Below are 16955 nucleotides of genomic sequence, written 5' to 3' on the forward strand. Positions count from 1 at the left end.
TCAATTTACTTTAGGGGAAAAAAGCTCATTAAATAGTTTTTAATATTTTAATATAATTTAAGAAACTGCTTTCACAGTGGGAAGGCTTATTAGGCCCATGCATTTACACCTGCAGAGAGGTAAATGTTTGGGTAATTAGTTGGTTTTGAATGCTTCAGCTTTTTGGTGTTGTTGCAGAGGTAATGCTGTAAACGCTGTAGATGGACACAATTGTCTGCCGCATTAAACGTTAAGTTTCCACTTGTAGTATTTTGCTTTAAAATGCTTAAGAAATAAGTTTAAGTAAGGTTAAGTTTTTGTTGGTTTTGCTTTGTTTTGTCTGTTTGTAAAAGCTCCTTAATGACATGAACTGGCTACAGAATGTGAGTGAATGTGTGTAGGTGTTAGCTCTCAGCAGAGATCTTTACTTTGGAAAAGAGAGATCTACAGTCTCACTTCACAGATGCCGTGAAATGCGAATGCCCATGCTATGCAGTTTAATGGAAACCATGAGGTTCCTAGATGACCCCAGGTTTGTTCCAATACTAAGCATAGGAAAAATCTTTCAAGTCATTGGCTGAGTTGCAAAAAGGGTGGGTCATGGTTTCAGGAAGTTAATATCTTTTTTTTTTTTTTCTTTTCCCTTTGTGAATTACATTTCTATGACATTAGAAATGTGTTTCTGGTGAGGTACTGGAACTACCAGTTCACAATCAAGAATCCTCAGTTTCCAGGATGGAACACAAGGCACTCTGAAGCTATATTCAGTTGTTATCCTCACACCAGTGCAACAGTTTTACTTCCTGGAGCAGCTAACTGGGTATTTTTATAAAGAAACTAACAATTTGGATAAGGGCACAAGACTAAAGTATGGTTTGTCCTGTAAGGATTGATCATGCATTCATAATCTTCCTGCAGCAGATTAACAGAGAACAAGGAGTGTCTACACTTCAGACTAGTCTTTTATTTCCTTTGCAAAATGGCATGTGGGGTTTCCTAAGACTGAATTGTTTTGGAAAAGCTCCAGTTGCTGTGAAGGGCAACTGCGAGTCTTTGCAGTGGTCTTTCAAAGTGTGTACCATTGGTACTATGCAATTAGATTTATTTATCAGCTGCATATGTTTACTACCTGTTTTCTATGCACCCTGGATTTTTCTGCCTTCTTCCTGCATCTCTCAAAGTGACATTTGCAGCATATCAAATTGAAAGAAACTTTTTAATATCTTCACATATACTGCGAATGCTGCAGTAGAAATAAAAGTATTGCGAGTGCTAGACAGGCTGTTATTTTGAGAGCTGGATATTATAGACCAGGACATTTAACCCTGGGTAAAAGTTTTTTTACAAAATAATAGAGCTGAGAACACAATTTTACTGGCTTTATAGAAGAAAAGGAATTTTCTCTACAAAGGCAGACAAATGCACTTCTTTCCAGACTCAAGAATTTTTGCTCAGGCCAGAAGGTGTTTCCTCCTCCCTTTTGAAGAAGTTGTTTCATGAAAGAGAGCTGGGAAGCTTCTATTATTCCCTGCTAAACTGTGGGTTAAACATAAAGGGAACATCTATTTGTTCTGAGACTGAATTTGCTCAGAAATTTTTAGAGGGGATTAAAGCATAGCTGTGCCTGAATGAGTTTAGCTCAGATACTTAAATGGCGATCGAACCTGTGCGATTCAGATTGTCATCTTTCTGGTATTTTCTGAACATTTTATGTTTAGAACCTCTAAAGTATACTGTTGTGAATAATTATTTTCTTGTTCTGACACTTGTTTTATTGTGTGCTTCAAGCCAAGTGTGTATAGCACTGTTTATAAGGCAAATTTTAGTGCTGGTCTTCAGGCATTAGCTTTGATAAATAGCAGAAGATGTATAGATGCTACCTTTGAGTTGCAATTCTATTGATTGGGATGATAGGTGGGAGGATTTCTACTGTCACTTGTGCTGATTCTTGTTTACTCTGTACCACTAGCTCACTGCCCAGCATACAGGGAGACGAGAGACTAAGACCTAGGGCAATGTTTTTTGGAGTCTGCCTCTTTCTCAACCAGCCTCAGAAATGCATATATGTGCAGTGTGCCCCTACTTACAGTGTAGCAGGATCAATGCTACCTGCACCTATTAAAAAAAAAAACAACAAACAAACAAAAAAAGTGAAAAAAAAATTGTGGTGACTTGTATCTGGATTGGACATGGAGAATCTATTTAAACATAAACCTCCATTTAAAGTAGTAAGAATTAAAGTGTTCCCCGTAGGAGATGTGCCTTAAGTATTTGTAAAGCAAAGTCTCCTATTTAGAGGTTTATGTTTCCCTCTGGGTGGCAGAGAGATGACTGATGCACTGCCACCTGAGAATTCTGTGCCAGCTAGTACCAGATTTTCCTCCAGAGAAGACAGCTGGCTTTAATGCTGTACCTCCTCTTGGTGTGTGCTTCTGGTGCACTGACTGAAAGTGAGGCCATGGAAGCACAGGATTGGGTATCACCTCTGTTCTTGGTCCTAAAGAGTTTTCTCAGATGCCAGATCTTACTTCAGCAGTCCAAGCAGAGGAGGAGTGGATCCTTTGCAGGCCAAAGGGCTATAATGAGAGCAATAAAACAGGATAGCTGTAAAACATATCAGTATCCTTTGTGCCTTTCTGGAACTTATAAAATCAGATTATTTTTCTGCTAGTTTGCTCCTGTTCCCCCCCCCCCCCCCCCCCCCCCCCTTTTATCTTCTCCTGCAATCATGCATGTTTGCATGCTTTCCAACTGGGAAAAAGAAAGAACAAACCTTTGTATTCCTTTCTCTGACATTTTTGCAGTGAAGTAACATGTTTTTTGTACAAATACGTTTGCCTGTGTCTGTTGCACGATGGTTTACATTTGCTACTTTAAGCACTGCAGTTAATGCAAGAAATGAAACAAAACAAAACAAATTCCCACACACAAACAAAAACCCCAGCAAGAAATCTAAAACAACCCCCCCACGACACTATAAAAATCACTGCTGAAAAGCATGACTTTCAGAGATAAAAAGGACAGCAAATTCAGAGCTAGGGCATGAATAACACTGTTCTTCACTCATGATTTTATTCCCTGTAATGTTGATGTGATTTAAGGGCATACAGTCAGCAAGTTACATCTTATAGTTTATGTTTGTTGGGATCTGCATGTTTAAGTAAAACCCAAAAAAGCTGAGAAAGGACTTTATGGGATATGAGGGAGACTAGGGAGAATGGAGCGAAGCTGGAGGTTGGAAGGTTCAGACTGGATGTGAGGAGGAAGTTGTTCAGCATGAGAGTGGTGAGAGCCTGGAATGGGTTGCCCAGGGAGGTGGTTGAGGCCCTGTCCCTGGAGATATTTAAGGCCAGGCTGGATGGGGCTCTGGCCAGCCTGATCTAGGGTAGGGTGTCCCTGCCCATGGCAGGGGAGGTTGAACTAGATGATCCTTGTGGTCCCTTCCAACCCTGACTGATTCTGTGATAAGTAACACTACTTAATATTTACCCAACATTTATTTATGCATGTGTTTGATATTTGTTGATTTTAAATTACATATAAAAGCTTTCATAGAAGTCTGTGAAATGTAGGTTATGTAGTGAAGGCACAGTTTTTCCAGTGGATCACAGCGAGGGCCTATTTTCTCCATAGGCTAGGCTCCTTGGAGCAGTTTGGCCTGTTAAATAAACTAGTACTTGAACAAACTTTATAAACATAGAGTGAGTACAGAGTAGGGTAAAGACCTTCTTTTGTCGACTAAGAGAATATTATCATGGTCATGACATTGATTTTTCAAATAACTTAGCTTAAGTTTACGTGATGGTTCAGTTAAAGAAAGAGATCTCTTTCCCATTTTACAAGACCTTAGGTTTTTTGTGGACTTCTTGCTGAAATGCTACCTTTTGGAAAGGAAGGACCCTCTTTCTTAAGCACTCAGCAGACTTAAGAAAAAAAAATAATACTGGGGGGGGTGGGGTGGGGTGTGGAGTGTAGGGGGTTGGAGTACCTGATCTCCAGAAATCCCTTCCAGCCCCCTGTGAATCAGTGATCCAGTGAAAGGTAGCATACATTTGAAATGCACAGTTAAGTAATAAAATTTACTAAAAGTAAAGACAGGAATAGTGTAATTAACCACCAGCAGAATCTCTCTGCTACATGTGATGATATTAGGAAAGTGATGTGACATTATGATGATGCAGTGATTCCTTGTAAGAGATTTTTTAGAAGACCATAATCTAATTGGAGCATTCTGGTATTATAAGACACATGAATATACTTGTGCAAAACCGTTTCTCAAAGCTGTGCTGCAGCTTTCTTGTTTGACACACAAAGAAGCTGAGGAAACCTCTCTTAAAGTCTCATTACATGTTCTTCATGAGTCCTGTGATTCAAATTTTACGTGCCTAATAAAAGCTGGCAGTGTTTCAGGTGGTGGTGGTCTCCACTTTCTCTGTTTTTTACTTGTTAAAAAAATTTGTTTTAACTGTTCGGTGCTTTCAGAACACACATTTGGCATGTATGTGTACATATATATATATATATACACACATATGAATGAATATATGTATATGAAAGGATGAAATTCCATTAGCATTTTTTAAGTGTTGATTGAAATTCCATTAGCATTTTTTAAGTGTTGATTCACATAAGGTATGATTGGTATGCAGAAAATATTAGTTCCGTTTGCCTAGTGGATTCACTTGAAACACATGTTCAGCCTCTAGTATCTGAACTAAGCAGTTCTTAGAGGCTGATAGTGCTCAGGACTCTAATAAGCATAAGAAGTTCTGTTGAATTAATGATTAGGGTTGTTTTATTTTATTATTTAATTTCAGTTTGAAATATAACTGTGTATATAAATTCAGCCAAAACTAATAGAGACAGTAAACCTAGCTCACCCACACTCTAGTTGTTTATAACTGATAAGCTTGACTCCTTGCCCAGTTAGTGTAATTTAGATCTTGCATTTGCAAAGGACTTACATGTTAGCCATCAACTGAAATTGATTTTTGTTTTTAGGCTGTTCAGATACCAACTGACATTTTAGAAGCAATGCTGCCAGAAAGCCAATTGCTTTCCCTGGCTGTTACTGTTAAAAAACTACCCTTTAGAACTCTGTTGAATTTACACTGTTTCAACTATTGCATGCAATTTGCATGAGGAATAATTAATTGCCTCTTGAAGTTACTTCAACTAAGTTTTACAGAGCTTTTTTTTTTTTTTTTAAATATGCAAATGAAAGGTTTCAAAACCATTCCAAACCTGCAGGAAGCCAAAAATACCTCTTCTTGGTGAATCTAAGATCATTTATAGTTGAATGGGCTGGAGCCCTTATTAGGATATTGGCTGGAAGGTAGGAGGCTACACATCTTCAGTGGATAATCCAGAAGGTGTACACTGCGTTTACTAGTGCAAAAGGAGTGGAACCCTTTGTCCTCCTAATAGATTGATGATTTTAATAAGAAATATTCATTCTGAGAAAACTGACAGTAGTTCACTTCTAAGCATGTGGTGTATGTAAGTCAGTTCTTGCTGTCACTAGAGGATCTCTTTATGAGACTACTCAGTTGAATGCAGTTATTTAGATGAACCGACATTCAGATTAGCCAAATGCAAATGCACATGTTCTTACTCAACATGCAAGTGTTTGTGTTTTGAGTAACAGATTACAGTCAGTCCACTTTCCGAGTAGGTGCAGACAGCTTGCATGAGCCATGTCTGTATCTTGTTTATCATCCTTATTCTGTTGTTTCCTAAGAGCTAAGGCAAATCTGTAATTTTTAAAGCCACGCTAAATACTGTCAAATCAAGAGTCAGCACATAATTTTTCACTTTGGGATTATGGACAGCTCTGGATTTAATTCTCACAACTAAATGGACTGAAGTCACTTTTTGCTCACCTAAAGGTTTTAGTGTTCTCCAATAAGAGGCCTTGTGAGTCCTTGGCACTTAATTTGAAGTGAGAGTAATACCCTTTTCCTACTTGAAATCCGAGTGAGATATTTGCTACTTTTTCTTTCATTGCTGAAAGAAAAGATATTTTTGCCTTGGCAACCTGAGCAAGTTTGAAGTCGAATATGACTTGCATCTTTTTGCCACCTTTCATAAAGTTAATTCTATGTCCCTGCCATAAATTTCTACTGAGAGTGGTGTCTACCCCTCAATCAGTGTTTTCCTTTTTGTTTTCTTTCTTTCATAGTCCTAGCTTCTGTTTAGTTCCCAGTTTCTACAAAGCAGATGTCTCCTTCTCTTGCTGTGTGAAACAAATGCCCATTGAATGATTTTTACAGAGAACTTAAGGAGGACATAACCCTTGTTGGGAAAGCAAATAGGTTACATAACCTATCTGAACTTGTTAGAGATTAATAAACACTAGAATCTGAAAGTGCTTCATGGGTAGTGTTTTGAGTCTTTCCTTTCTGGTAGCTGAAGCCCATAAGGCCACCATAAGGAATTCACTACATCCACTCATCTCATTCCACTGTCCAGGCACCAGTGCTCATCCAGCCTCTTCCATTCTTGGTTAACAGCAGACCTCTTCAGCAAAAGAGCACTTGAATGTCATCTGTACTTAATGCATATTGGATTTTTAAGGGCCTTTTCTGACCTACTCTATATACTTAAAACAAATACACTTGAGAAATGTAGTGAACAAGCTGGAGTATTCTCAAAGCATATATCTGCAAAGTAACAGTGAATCCCATGTTTGTTCTCATTTTTAGACAGTCTGTCAGGAGAATCCTAAAACGTGGATTTCCTTTTTGTCGATAGTTTGTTTTGTTAGCTACATAGATTTATATTTCTGAATATTATTCCTCAAAAATATTGCATGTGTGGCAGAAATGTGTAGCAAAAATTAATCTTCTGAATGCCTAAAGATTTTTTAATGCAAGAAAGCTGAATCAGAAAGACACTTTCGCTGTACCTAGACCTTTCTTCTCTATGTTGTTAAATGTTGCTATTAGTAATAATGACTTTTTTTGTCTTTCCCTCTTGTATCTATATTGCTGATACAGTATATCTTTATTAATTTTAAAACGATTGAAGTATTTTACTGAATCAGTGTAATTTCTTTTCCCCCAAAATATCTATGATGATTAGCTCTAAGATCCTGCATTAAAATTACTCTTCGGTGAAAGATAGATGAATGCACCAGTGGCAAATATCTGCTTTCCTTGTCCTGTTCAGTAGCAGAATGCCTAAATTATAGTTGCACCAGTTCAGAGCAAACAGACAAAAAAGAAGGTAGCTAGCTTACCATTTTGATGTGCATGAGCAGTTAGAGGGCAAGCAGACACCATGCACCTTGACCACCTATTATGAAGCTTTTTGCTGCAATGTCAAGTGAAAGCGAGTTAATTGGGTGAAGCTGTAGAGCATGTTAGGGGCATGGTAAAGGGTTGCTGTCTGACAGCTGAGTGTCAGCAGAAGCTAGTGAAGTGTGGCTGAGAGACAGAGACCTGTCACAAAGTTCATGTGGACTATAGCACAGTTAAGGAGATGAAATATGGTTCTGTCTCACTTTCTCCCTCATTGCATTCAAGCACCTTAAGATTTCACACTGCATGTGTCAACCCTTGTTCTCTAAGCTGTTTTCTCCTAACACTTCTGCATTCAAATGATTGGACAGAAGATGCTAATGTTTGGCAAAATGAATGTAAATACACATTTTACCTTTTTTTGCTATGGTGGCAGTATACATAAAACTCAGACGAAACTTGAAAGGCTTACGTCAGACAGTCACACTGTCTAAGAATTCAGCTGATGACTGAATTTCTCAAGAGAGTATGAAGTTTGACACTTTAACTAGTCGAATAGGGACTATTTTCCTGCTAGCACTGGCAGTGAAGAAGGCTAAGTGGGGAGACTACTTCATGAGCCACTTGTGCCTCAGTATGGTGTCATGTTTTAGTCTCTGGTTGTAGTGACCATGTTCTCTTCTGGCTAGAAAAAAAGAGGTGAGAGGGAGCCATCACAAAGAAAGATACTGATTTGAGACAATGAAAAGCTGTAGGAAAACTTACATAGCAGGAAAGGCTTTCTTGGAAGCAAGAAGAACAACAGTTAAACACAATGACAGTCTTTTACACTGACAGAAAATATGGTGCAGTGTCACAGCAACTTAGTAAGAAGACAGTATAACCTTCAATGTTGCTTGCAATGTGCAGTGCAGGATAAACCAATATCCATTTGCTTTAGCCACTCAGATTAAAAATGTTGGTTTTTTTTTCTTATTTAAATAAAAGTTGCCTCTATTCTTGACAAAGTGTGAAGGCAGTTATAGTAAGCACTAGAAAAAGTACTAAAGAGTTTGGAAATTTGTATTGAGCATTTCACCATGAAAATCATGCACTACATGATTTGCTCAGTGCTTTGGTATTATTACTATGGTGTGTGGAGACTTTGACCTGAAAGTGGGAGACTTCTATGTGCATTCCAATGGAGCATCTAGAGGAGAAACTTTGTATATAGGCGGTGTATATAGGTGGTGGATTTTGGCCAAAATATTTATAAAACATCAAAATTGGCAATGGAAAAAAACATTACTTGTCCTTAAGCAAGAAAACATTGAAGGTGTTCAGCAGAGGTGACAATCCATCCTATGTTGTGCATTCAGGCATACTGGGTTTAAGTATGTTGGAACAAGCCAGGATTTTCTTTTAGAAAAACAAATACAGTGCTAAGAAATCTTTCCTTTAATTGTTTCTAATTAAGCCTCTTGAGTGTGATTTCACAGAATGCATTAAATGCTAAAGCATTATAGAAGCAGAAAAAAACCCCATATAATTTGTGGATATTTCAGGCTCATACATTTATTTAAAAGCTTCATAAATTCTCTGATAATGGAAAAAAAAATTGGTATGTTGGCTAGCAGCACCCAAAACGTATTTGCTGTGGAGGGTCTGTAGGCTTGCTTATGCCTTACCTTGCCTGGACATGTTTTTCTGCCAGGACCCCTGGTTGTAAACAAGTTGTGTAAGCACTCACACACCCAGCTTGTGTCTCCCTGGGGTAAACCCATGTGATCCCCATATTTGGGAAAGTCCAGGCAAGAGCCTGGATGGTAAGGTTTGGCTTACTGTCAACCTGATTGGTCATTCTAGTGGCCAAAGGAGCCATTGATCTCAGCCCACATTCAATAAATAGGGGTGCACAGGTAAACAAGCAGCTCAGACTTGCTTGCTCAGCTCTGACTTACCTGCATGGCTCAGACACGTGCTCTGACCCTCACTTGCAGTGCTCAGCCACTCAGACCCCCACGCTTGGATGCCATTGCATAACTCCGATGCTCAAAGGCCCAGACCTCATACTTTAACTCATTTGCAGCTTATCTGCCTGGGTATCTTAGATGCAGAGCTCATCTAAGCCTGCACACATATATATATGTATAAGGCGCCTATAGCCTCCTAAGCCAGCTGTGTGCATTTGCACTCTATTGCTATCAGGACCAGATCCTGCATTGCCTTTACCTACGGAGCTCAGACTCCCAGCAGCCGCACACACTTTGCATGCCTGCTGCCTATCATCGCCTGATAACAGCCACTGCCGCTGAGAGAACCAGGAAGCAGACTCTGGATTGCCTGCACACACACCCGGCCTGCTAGCCATGACAACTGTGCCAAAGACAGCACGATATTCTCCTGCTCCTCAAATCCTGCCAGCTGAGAATTCCTGGACACAGCATCCAGAAGAAGCCAGCAGCACCAAAGGCAGAGATTGCCTCTTCGCCAGGAGAAAAGGTTGGAGAAAACCTGTATCCCCACAAGCTGGGAAGATTTATCCTCTCCCCTCAATCCAGAGACCCTGATGTCTGGACACTAGGCACAGGCTGTGACACAGCCCTGGAGGGTGATTAATAATTAATAAGAATTGTAAATAAAAGCTTTAATACCTCTGTAATATAAGTTGCCTCTGCTGCAGAACACGAAGAGTTTCAGCCCGCCCTGCTGGGCAAATAACATAAAGATCCCAATGGCATCAAGCCACGGGGAAAACTTCTCTCTCTGTTTATAGTTTGAATGTTTGCTAGTTAAAACAAATTCCTGTACATATTTTATCCTAAATTGTTTTCATAACCGTGTACCGAACTTTAATATTAATATACAGTGGTTGGGGGTGGTGAGAGTTCAGAATATTGAATTTAATAAATATATATTTTAAAATAAAATTTATATTGCCCTAATTAATTTCTCCCCTCCGCCAAATAGGCGTAGGCACTGAGAATCCCACTCTGCAACAGTATTGTGTGTCTACCTTTTCTGATTTGATATGTAATGGGTTGGCAGCCCATTGAATGGTTCTCTGATAGCACATTTATGCTAGTTTGGGGCTAGCTGAAATATTTTAGTGAGAGAAATTAGATTACAGGATGTGAAAAGGAAACAGTGGTGATGTCTACTTTACACATAGGCTTGCTGAGATGCATAAAAACAAGAACATAAACCTAGATAACACAGTGGCTCTCTGTTTGCTGTCTGTACTTTTCTCCCTAACCTGCTTTCTGCATAACTCATCCATCTGCTTTCTAACCCTCCTGGCTGATCCTCCAAACTCACCTTATATGTCAGGAAAACTCTGGGATAAGGTAGAGGGGTGGAAAGAGGGTGGAAGGGTGGTTGGGAGACCCTCCTGGGGACTCTGGTTTCTGGGAGAGGTGTTGTGTTTCTGTGTTACCTTTAACTTTTATATTTCAGAATATAGCTGTACACATTGTAAATATCTACTTGTATATTGTGCTAAGCTGTAAATATAAAGCTTCATTTCATAATTTTCAGCTGGCTGAGTCTAGTCTGGATGATTTCTTAAGGGGGGTTGGGGGGGGGATTGGGGGTGTGAGTAGCACCCAAATCATCACAACATTGCAGAATCCAGTCAGGAGTGTTGATGATTAAAATTGGTACCAAATGTTACAGTTTTCCTACTTTGTGCCAGAGCACTAATCTAGACCTACAGCCTCAGCATATAGAATTGCTAAGTCATCAACATGGAATGCGAACTTTACAGGTTTGACCTTCATGCATTCCTGCTTTGAAAAAGTTTGTTAACTAGTACTGTATTTCATTGATACTCACTAGCAATACTTGACATTTGAAGAACTAGTTTCCAATGTTTTCATCAGTCTGATGGCTTTGGTTTTTTTCACTGAGACTGAGAAATGGCTCTTGGAACAACAACAGTAAAAGAATGATTAGCATACTGGAAATCCACTGATGGTGTCTTGGAAAAGACAACTCAGTTTTGGAAATAGCAGTTTGGGAGGGAGATTGAGGATGATGTGAAAATGTACATCTTTCTCTACAGGAAAATAGGTTTTACACATAAGTGCTTGAAGATGGTTCTTGAAGATAGTGGTTGTTTCTTTAATACTGAAATTACTGTTACTGCAGTGAAATGATGCAAGCTACAGTGACAGCATAGGTGGGAGAAGCTGAAAAGAACTGCACTGGCCATTTGATTTGCTGTCTACTGGTATTACTGTGCATATATATGTTCTAGAGCTTGGGCGAGAGGAATCAGTACCAGAAATGAATTGTGGAGAAATGTATCAACTGTTTCACCCCATCACTGTGTGCATTTCTGCTTACCTTGCATTTCTTCCTGTTCTTCAGGGAATGTGCTAGAACCTTTCCAGAGATTTTAGGGATTACTAGAATTCTGAAGAAACTACTGTTTGCTCCTTGCTCTGCTCTTCTTTTTGCTGTCAGGCATCCTCACTTAAGTATCCTGTAACAGTCTAGTGATTTCCAGGTCATACATCAGCCTTGAAATTCAACAGTTGTCTTCAATTTACCCTGGGATATAAAACTGAACATACTACTGTGTCTGCGTCCTCTCACAGGGAACCCCCATAAGTGAGTCTCTGTGTTGTGTTGTCAATTCAGTATGTTTTTTGTTCTTCCCTTTCATTTCATCCCTCAGTCATTTTCTGATCTGATTGTATTTCATTAACTTCTCACTTCATTCAAAGCCATATATGCAGACTTGTTATTCATGAGCTGTAAGCCTTAAATCACTAGGATCTTACCACTTAGAATGTTACCTGTCATAAGAAATTGCAGGGAAACTTTCAGCAGTTGCTGTGTTTTGAAACTGAATTGTTAAAAGCAGTTTGAAGTGGCTGAAATTAGTACTTGGAAATCTCTGAATTGAAAGGAGTTATAGAATTGTGGAATCATAGAATGGTTTATGTTGGAAGGAACCTCAAAGATCACCTAGTTCAAATCCCTCGCCATAGACAGGAAGTTATTGTAATATACAAATAGTAGAGAGCAGTTGTGTATACAAATAGAGTAATATATACAAATAGTAGAGAACAGAGTTATTGTAAAATATACAAATAATTGACAACAGCTGAAAAGCTGTAGGGTGATATTATAGCAAAAATTGTGATCTGGTAAAATCAGACTTTTGTAGACTTTGAAGGGTGAAACCGTTCTGAACTGATTTGTGGCTTCAGCTCTGGTTCTAGGTTTTACTCCTACAGCTGAAGATAAACAATGTACTTCCAACACTGAATTTCTTCATGTAGCTATGTGTTTGCACCATTGTCATAACACATGCATAGTTTTCTAATTCCAGGTGTCTGTGCATATTGATATATAAAGTATTGATGTCTAACAGCAAATAGAGTGTTTTTGAGTGCGCAGACATTGCAGTAAAAACATATATACGGATATAATACATGATTGTATTATAATATTTTCTCACATTATTGTACATAATTAACCAACCCACTATAAATCAATTTTAACTTTGGTAAAACAGCTCATGTATCACGAGACAACCTGTAAACTGGATCTTAATGTGTTCATAGGCTAGTCATAGAACAAAACTGTAGGGAAGAATAGTTTTGGAAATCATTTTCCGTGTCTAATATTAAAAAAAAAGTGCTGGAGTTAAATATAGCTTAGAGAACAGTTATTCTGTAATACAGATGAACCTTTTGTATTTTGGCCTGTAGGAAAACATGCTTCACAAAGTTAGGCTATCAAACTTTGAAGAGTGACCATAGGACATGACCAACTACAGTTTTACATAGATATTTTGGAAGCCTATTTTTGCTAGACATACTGTGTCCTAAATATCTATTTGCCTGATGAAGTGTAACAGTTTAGATGGAATCATTTACAGTTTATCAGGTTAAGTGTAAGTGCTATGTTAAAGACTTACTTGAATAGATACCTTATTAAAGGTACACAATTCCTCTTAAAAATCACCTAAATGCATATTTATATGATGGGCTATTGTCTGGCATAGTAATTTCAGTTTGTCAATTTAGTATATGTTTTAGAAAGGTGTCTAAATACAATAGAGTTGAAAGAGGTCTTCTGGGGAAACTATAACTGCCTTTAAAATTCCTGCTTACAGGTATTCATTCAAACAATGGATGTCACAACAGTGCTGATTATTTTTTCTTCTAACTTACAGAATACTGTTTTTTTTAATTGATTGCAAGTGTATATAATGATATTGGATCAAAATAGTTCCTACGAGTAACAGCTGTGATATTTTCTTACATCAGTCACATTGCCATTAGATCTGCTTTCCCTTTTATTCAATGAAGAGTATTCTGTTCTTTGTAAGAAGTACAGCAGAGAATCTGGATAACTAAACCAGCTTTTTTTCTCCCAACAGTGGAGCTTTTACTGTAACGTAGTCTATTGACTTGCTGCCAATCATTAAGTTTCAAACATTTCTTTTTGCAGCTCTCAAAGGAAATCTGATTTCTTACCTTCTTACTGGGATTTTTCTGCCACATTCTTCAAAAAACCCTCACTAATCTGAAAAAATACTAATGTGAGAGTGTAATTGTAGCATGTGATTTTTGCTCATTGTGATATGCTAATTAGTTGAAAATCTGAAGGCAGTACAAACCCGTGCTAGTTTGAACCAATGCGTTTGTATTTATTTATGTAGTGTATCTTAATGATTTATTTTTTTTTCCATGCAAACGTGCTTTCAGAACACACAAGTTACTTGCATATTTCAATACTGTCAGGGTGTTTTTTTAATGAATGACTTACTGTGGAGAGAATTTTGTCAGTGTGGTCAAGTTATAAATGTGTACAAATAATAGGGTATTATATGGTGTAATAGGTGGATACTTTCATTGAGACCTCATTTCATATGTGCAGATACAAATGCAGTAGATCTCATTTGTGCTTTGACTTTTTAGCGGTATCCATTCATCAGTGTTGAGCTCAGAAACACCGAAAAGCTGGAGTGCTGCAGGTCTTACTTCACAGTTCTGCTGACTGTCTCATGCTCATCACCACCACAGTTAACAAAACTCAAGTCACTACCTCATTTTAACTAACTCAAAGTGGTAATCTAAATTTGCTGCTGTATGGGTTTGTAATGAAGGGCTAGTATAACTTACCAACTATGACTTATCTTGATCAAGAAATAGAGTTCATATCAAAGGGAGCTGTTGAAGTAGATGTTGAGCAATATAAAAGAGGAAAGGGAAATCTTTCATTATACATATGATTGAGGCTGGATGTTAAAATATCAATATACATACAGTCTTCTGCCTCTCATTGGATGTCTGTGAGTATGCATATTGGAATCTATGCTTCCATGTATATGCATTTCTGCCCCTGCGTATGTGTCATTCCTGGAATGCCAAAAAGACAGTTTAGAAACTTTAACAGTCTTTAAGTATCCTTTGTCTTTTCCAAAATTATGCTTTCCTTGTGAAATGTATTTTTTAATGTATTTTTTGACCTGATTAAATGATTGTTATTTCCACAGCATTAGTTAAAATACTTTGTTAAAGTGCAGAAGAGTAGTACGGCATCATATTTGCTTAACTTTCCTTGTTATGGCTATTTAAGGGAATACAGAGTGTCTTTAACACTTAAAAATACTGCTGACATGCTGATATTATCCATAATCTTTCAAAGTAGAATGCACAACGTTTTTGTGCTTTAAGTTATTTAATGTTGAATTTAATGTAGCTGTTTGACTGAATGGTGAGACTCATTGTATTCCTCATCAATGTATGTTCAATGTGTATTCTCTGGGTGTTTTCTAGCAGGCTAACATTTGAAGAGTATTAACTGTTTCTTTTCAGTTGATGGTAGAATAAATTTTAAAACAAATAAATACCTTCTCTGGCTATTGTGGTGTGTTTTTCCTAGTAACAGTGGCAGGGAGACTGTAGAATAAGTTTGTTTACTTGACTGAAGAAACACACTCCCTAGGAATGATAATGAAGAGAGGGGGAAATTTTTTTTGAAGTATTTGTACCACTTCAAATAGAGTAGGCTGTTGTTTACTGTGCTAGTTTGAAGCTAGCTAGAATGTTTTGGTGAGAACTAGATCATAGGCTGTGAAAGGAAAACAGTGGTGATGTCTACTTCCCTCAGAAGCCTTGCTAAGGAGTTTGGGAAGAAGAAATGAAAATGTTAGATAACACTCTTGCCATTTTGTCTCTCTCTGCCTTGGGCTGCTGACTGAGCTGCATCTCCCTAACTTCACCTTCCATTTGGCCTAACCCACCTTTGCTTCTTAACCTCTTGGCTGAACCTCTATTCTTCCTTAGGACTGGGGTAAGGTTGAGAGGGGTAGGGGGAAGGTGAAGGAGTGGTTGAGAGCCCCTCCTGGGGACTCAGGTTTCTGGGAGGGGAGTTGTGTTTCTGTATTACCTTTTTACCTTGTATATTTCTGCATATTTCTGTATATACTGTAAATATCTGCTTGTATATAGTGCTAAGCTGTAGATATAAGCTTCAGTCATATTTCCAGAGCTGGCTGAGTCTAGTCTGGGTAATTTCTAAAGTGTAGGGGGTGGGGAACACCCAAACCATCACATTTCTAACACTTACTAGTGCAGAATGCTCCAGTTAATGTCCTTTGTTTCTGCTTGTTAAAGATTAATATATATATATATATATATATACAGATATGATGTATTTTAAACTTGTTTGAAACAAGAATAAAAATGCTAGCAGATACTTCCTACACATACATTTGTGAAAGGCATAACAACATTGTTTCTCACTTCTTTAACAGTAAATTGAGATAAAGTTTTATTTGTTTATCTGTTTATTTATTTATAATATATTATTACTTTATTTTGCTCTAGGACTCAAGAGGGAGTTCAAACATCGTGGCTTCAAGCTAGGAATTCAGCCTGACCAGAGCTGTATCCCAGATTTTTTGGCACTACGTGCTGAACCTGACACACTCTACAGCTTTATGCACAATAGAGCCAGTTCTTGGTCTTCAGTAGATTCCTTCAGGTTGAATGTCACATCCAGTCCCAAAAGAACAGTGGAAAATGGATTTTCAGATTCTCCATATCACTAAAGTTTTAAAAGGAAAAAAATGGCAATAATGTAAAATGATGCAATTAAAGTGCAGGTTCCTGCTACCTTTGCTTCGTAGTTCAGTGTGTGTATTCTTCTACTTTAGTTATGTTTTTATGAAAATGTGCATTTGTATGTTCACATTTCTGTGTTTCTCATTCTTTGTCTACTGAAACAGTTATTTTCTTTAACTTCTATTTATTGCCGTTGTTCATTTTTTATGTAGTATATTTTTAAATGTTAAAGAATGACACATTTTGGGTAATTTTCCTCAGTCTAAAGAAAAAAAAAATCAATAAGCCATTTTAGTCTCTATCTATCAAAGTTGTTTCATACTTGTCTATTTTAAAGCAGGACTGCAATACTTTAATAGGATTGAGAGAGCTATTTGAAATGTATGCCAATGATTCCTGTCATTTCATGGCAGCCCTGCCATGGTTCACTGAGCCCCCTCTTTTCTCTTGTCAGCTCAACTGAAGACAAGCATTTAGTTGCAAACTTTAAGCAGGTTGTGCAAAACAGAAATGATGTGACTGCTTCTCTTCCTGCACAATAATGTCACTGCTGGTCAATGTGAGAAGGTCAGGTTGCTCCTTGTAAAGCTACATGATACCACTTGCCTATTTGAACAAGTTAAGTTAACTGCTGAATCTGGTCCCTGCAGGCGCTGAAAACTCACCC

At 37.9% G+C, this 16955-nt stretch overlaps 1 protein-coding gene across 1 annotated transcript in view; it reads left to right on the forward strand.

Annotated features, from left to right (window-relative positions):
* CCDC171 (coiled-coil domain containing 171) overlaps positions 1-16345 on the forward strand; it is a 201129-nt gene extending 184784 nt beyond the window's left edge. The window contains exons 26-27 of the mRNA XM_064176335.1: positions 248-263; positions 16062-16345. Coding sequence (XP_064032405.1) covers positions 248-263; positions 16062-16275 — 230 coding nt within the window. The 3' untranslated portion in view covers positions 16276-16345. The remainder of the gene's footprint in view (positions 1-247; positions 264-16061) is intronic.
* Positions 16346-16955: the final 610 nt, after the last annotated feature.

This window comes from Pogoniulus pusillus, chromosome Z, assembly GCF_015220805.1.
Source record: "Pogoniulus pusillus isolate bPogPus1 chromosome Z, bPogPus1.pri, whole genome shotgun sequence".
NCBI classification, from domain to species: domain Eukaryota; kingdom Metazoa; phylum Chordata; class Aves; order Piciformes; family Lybiidae; genus Pogoniulus; species Pogoniulus pusillus.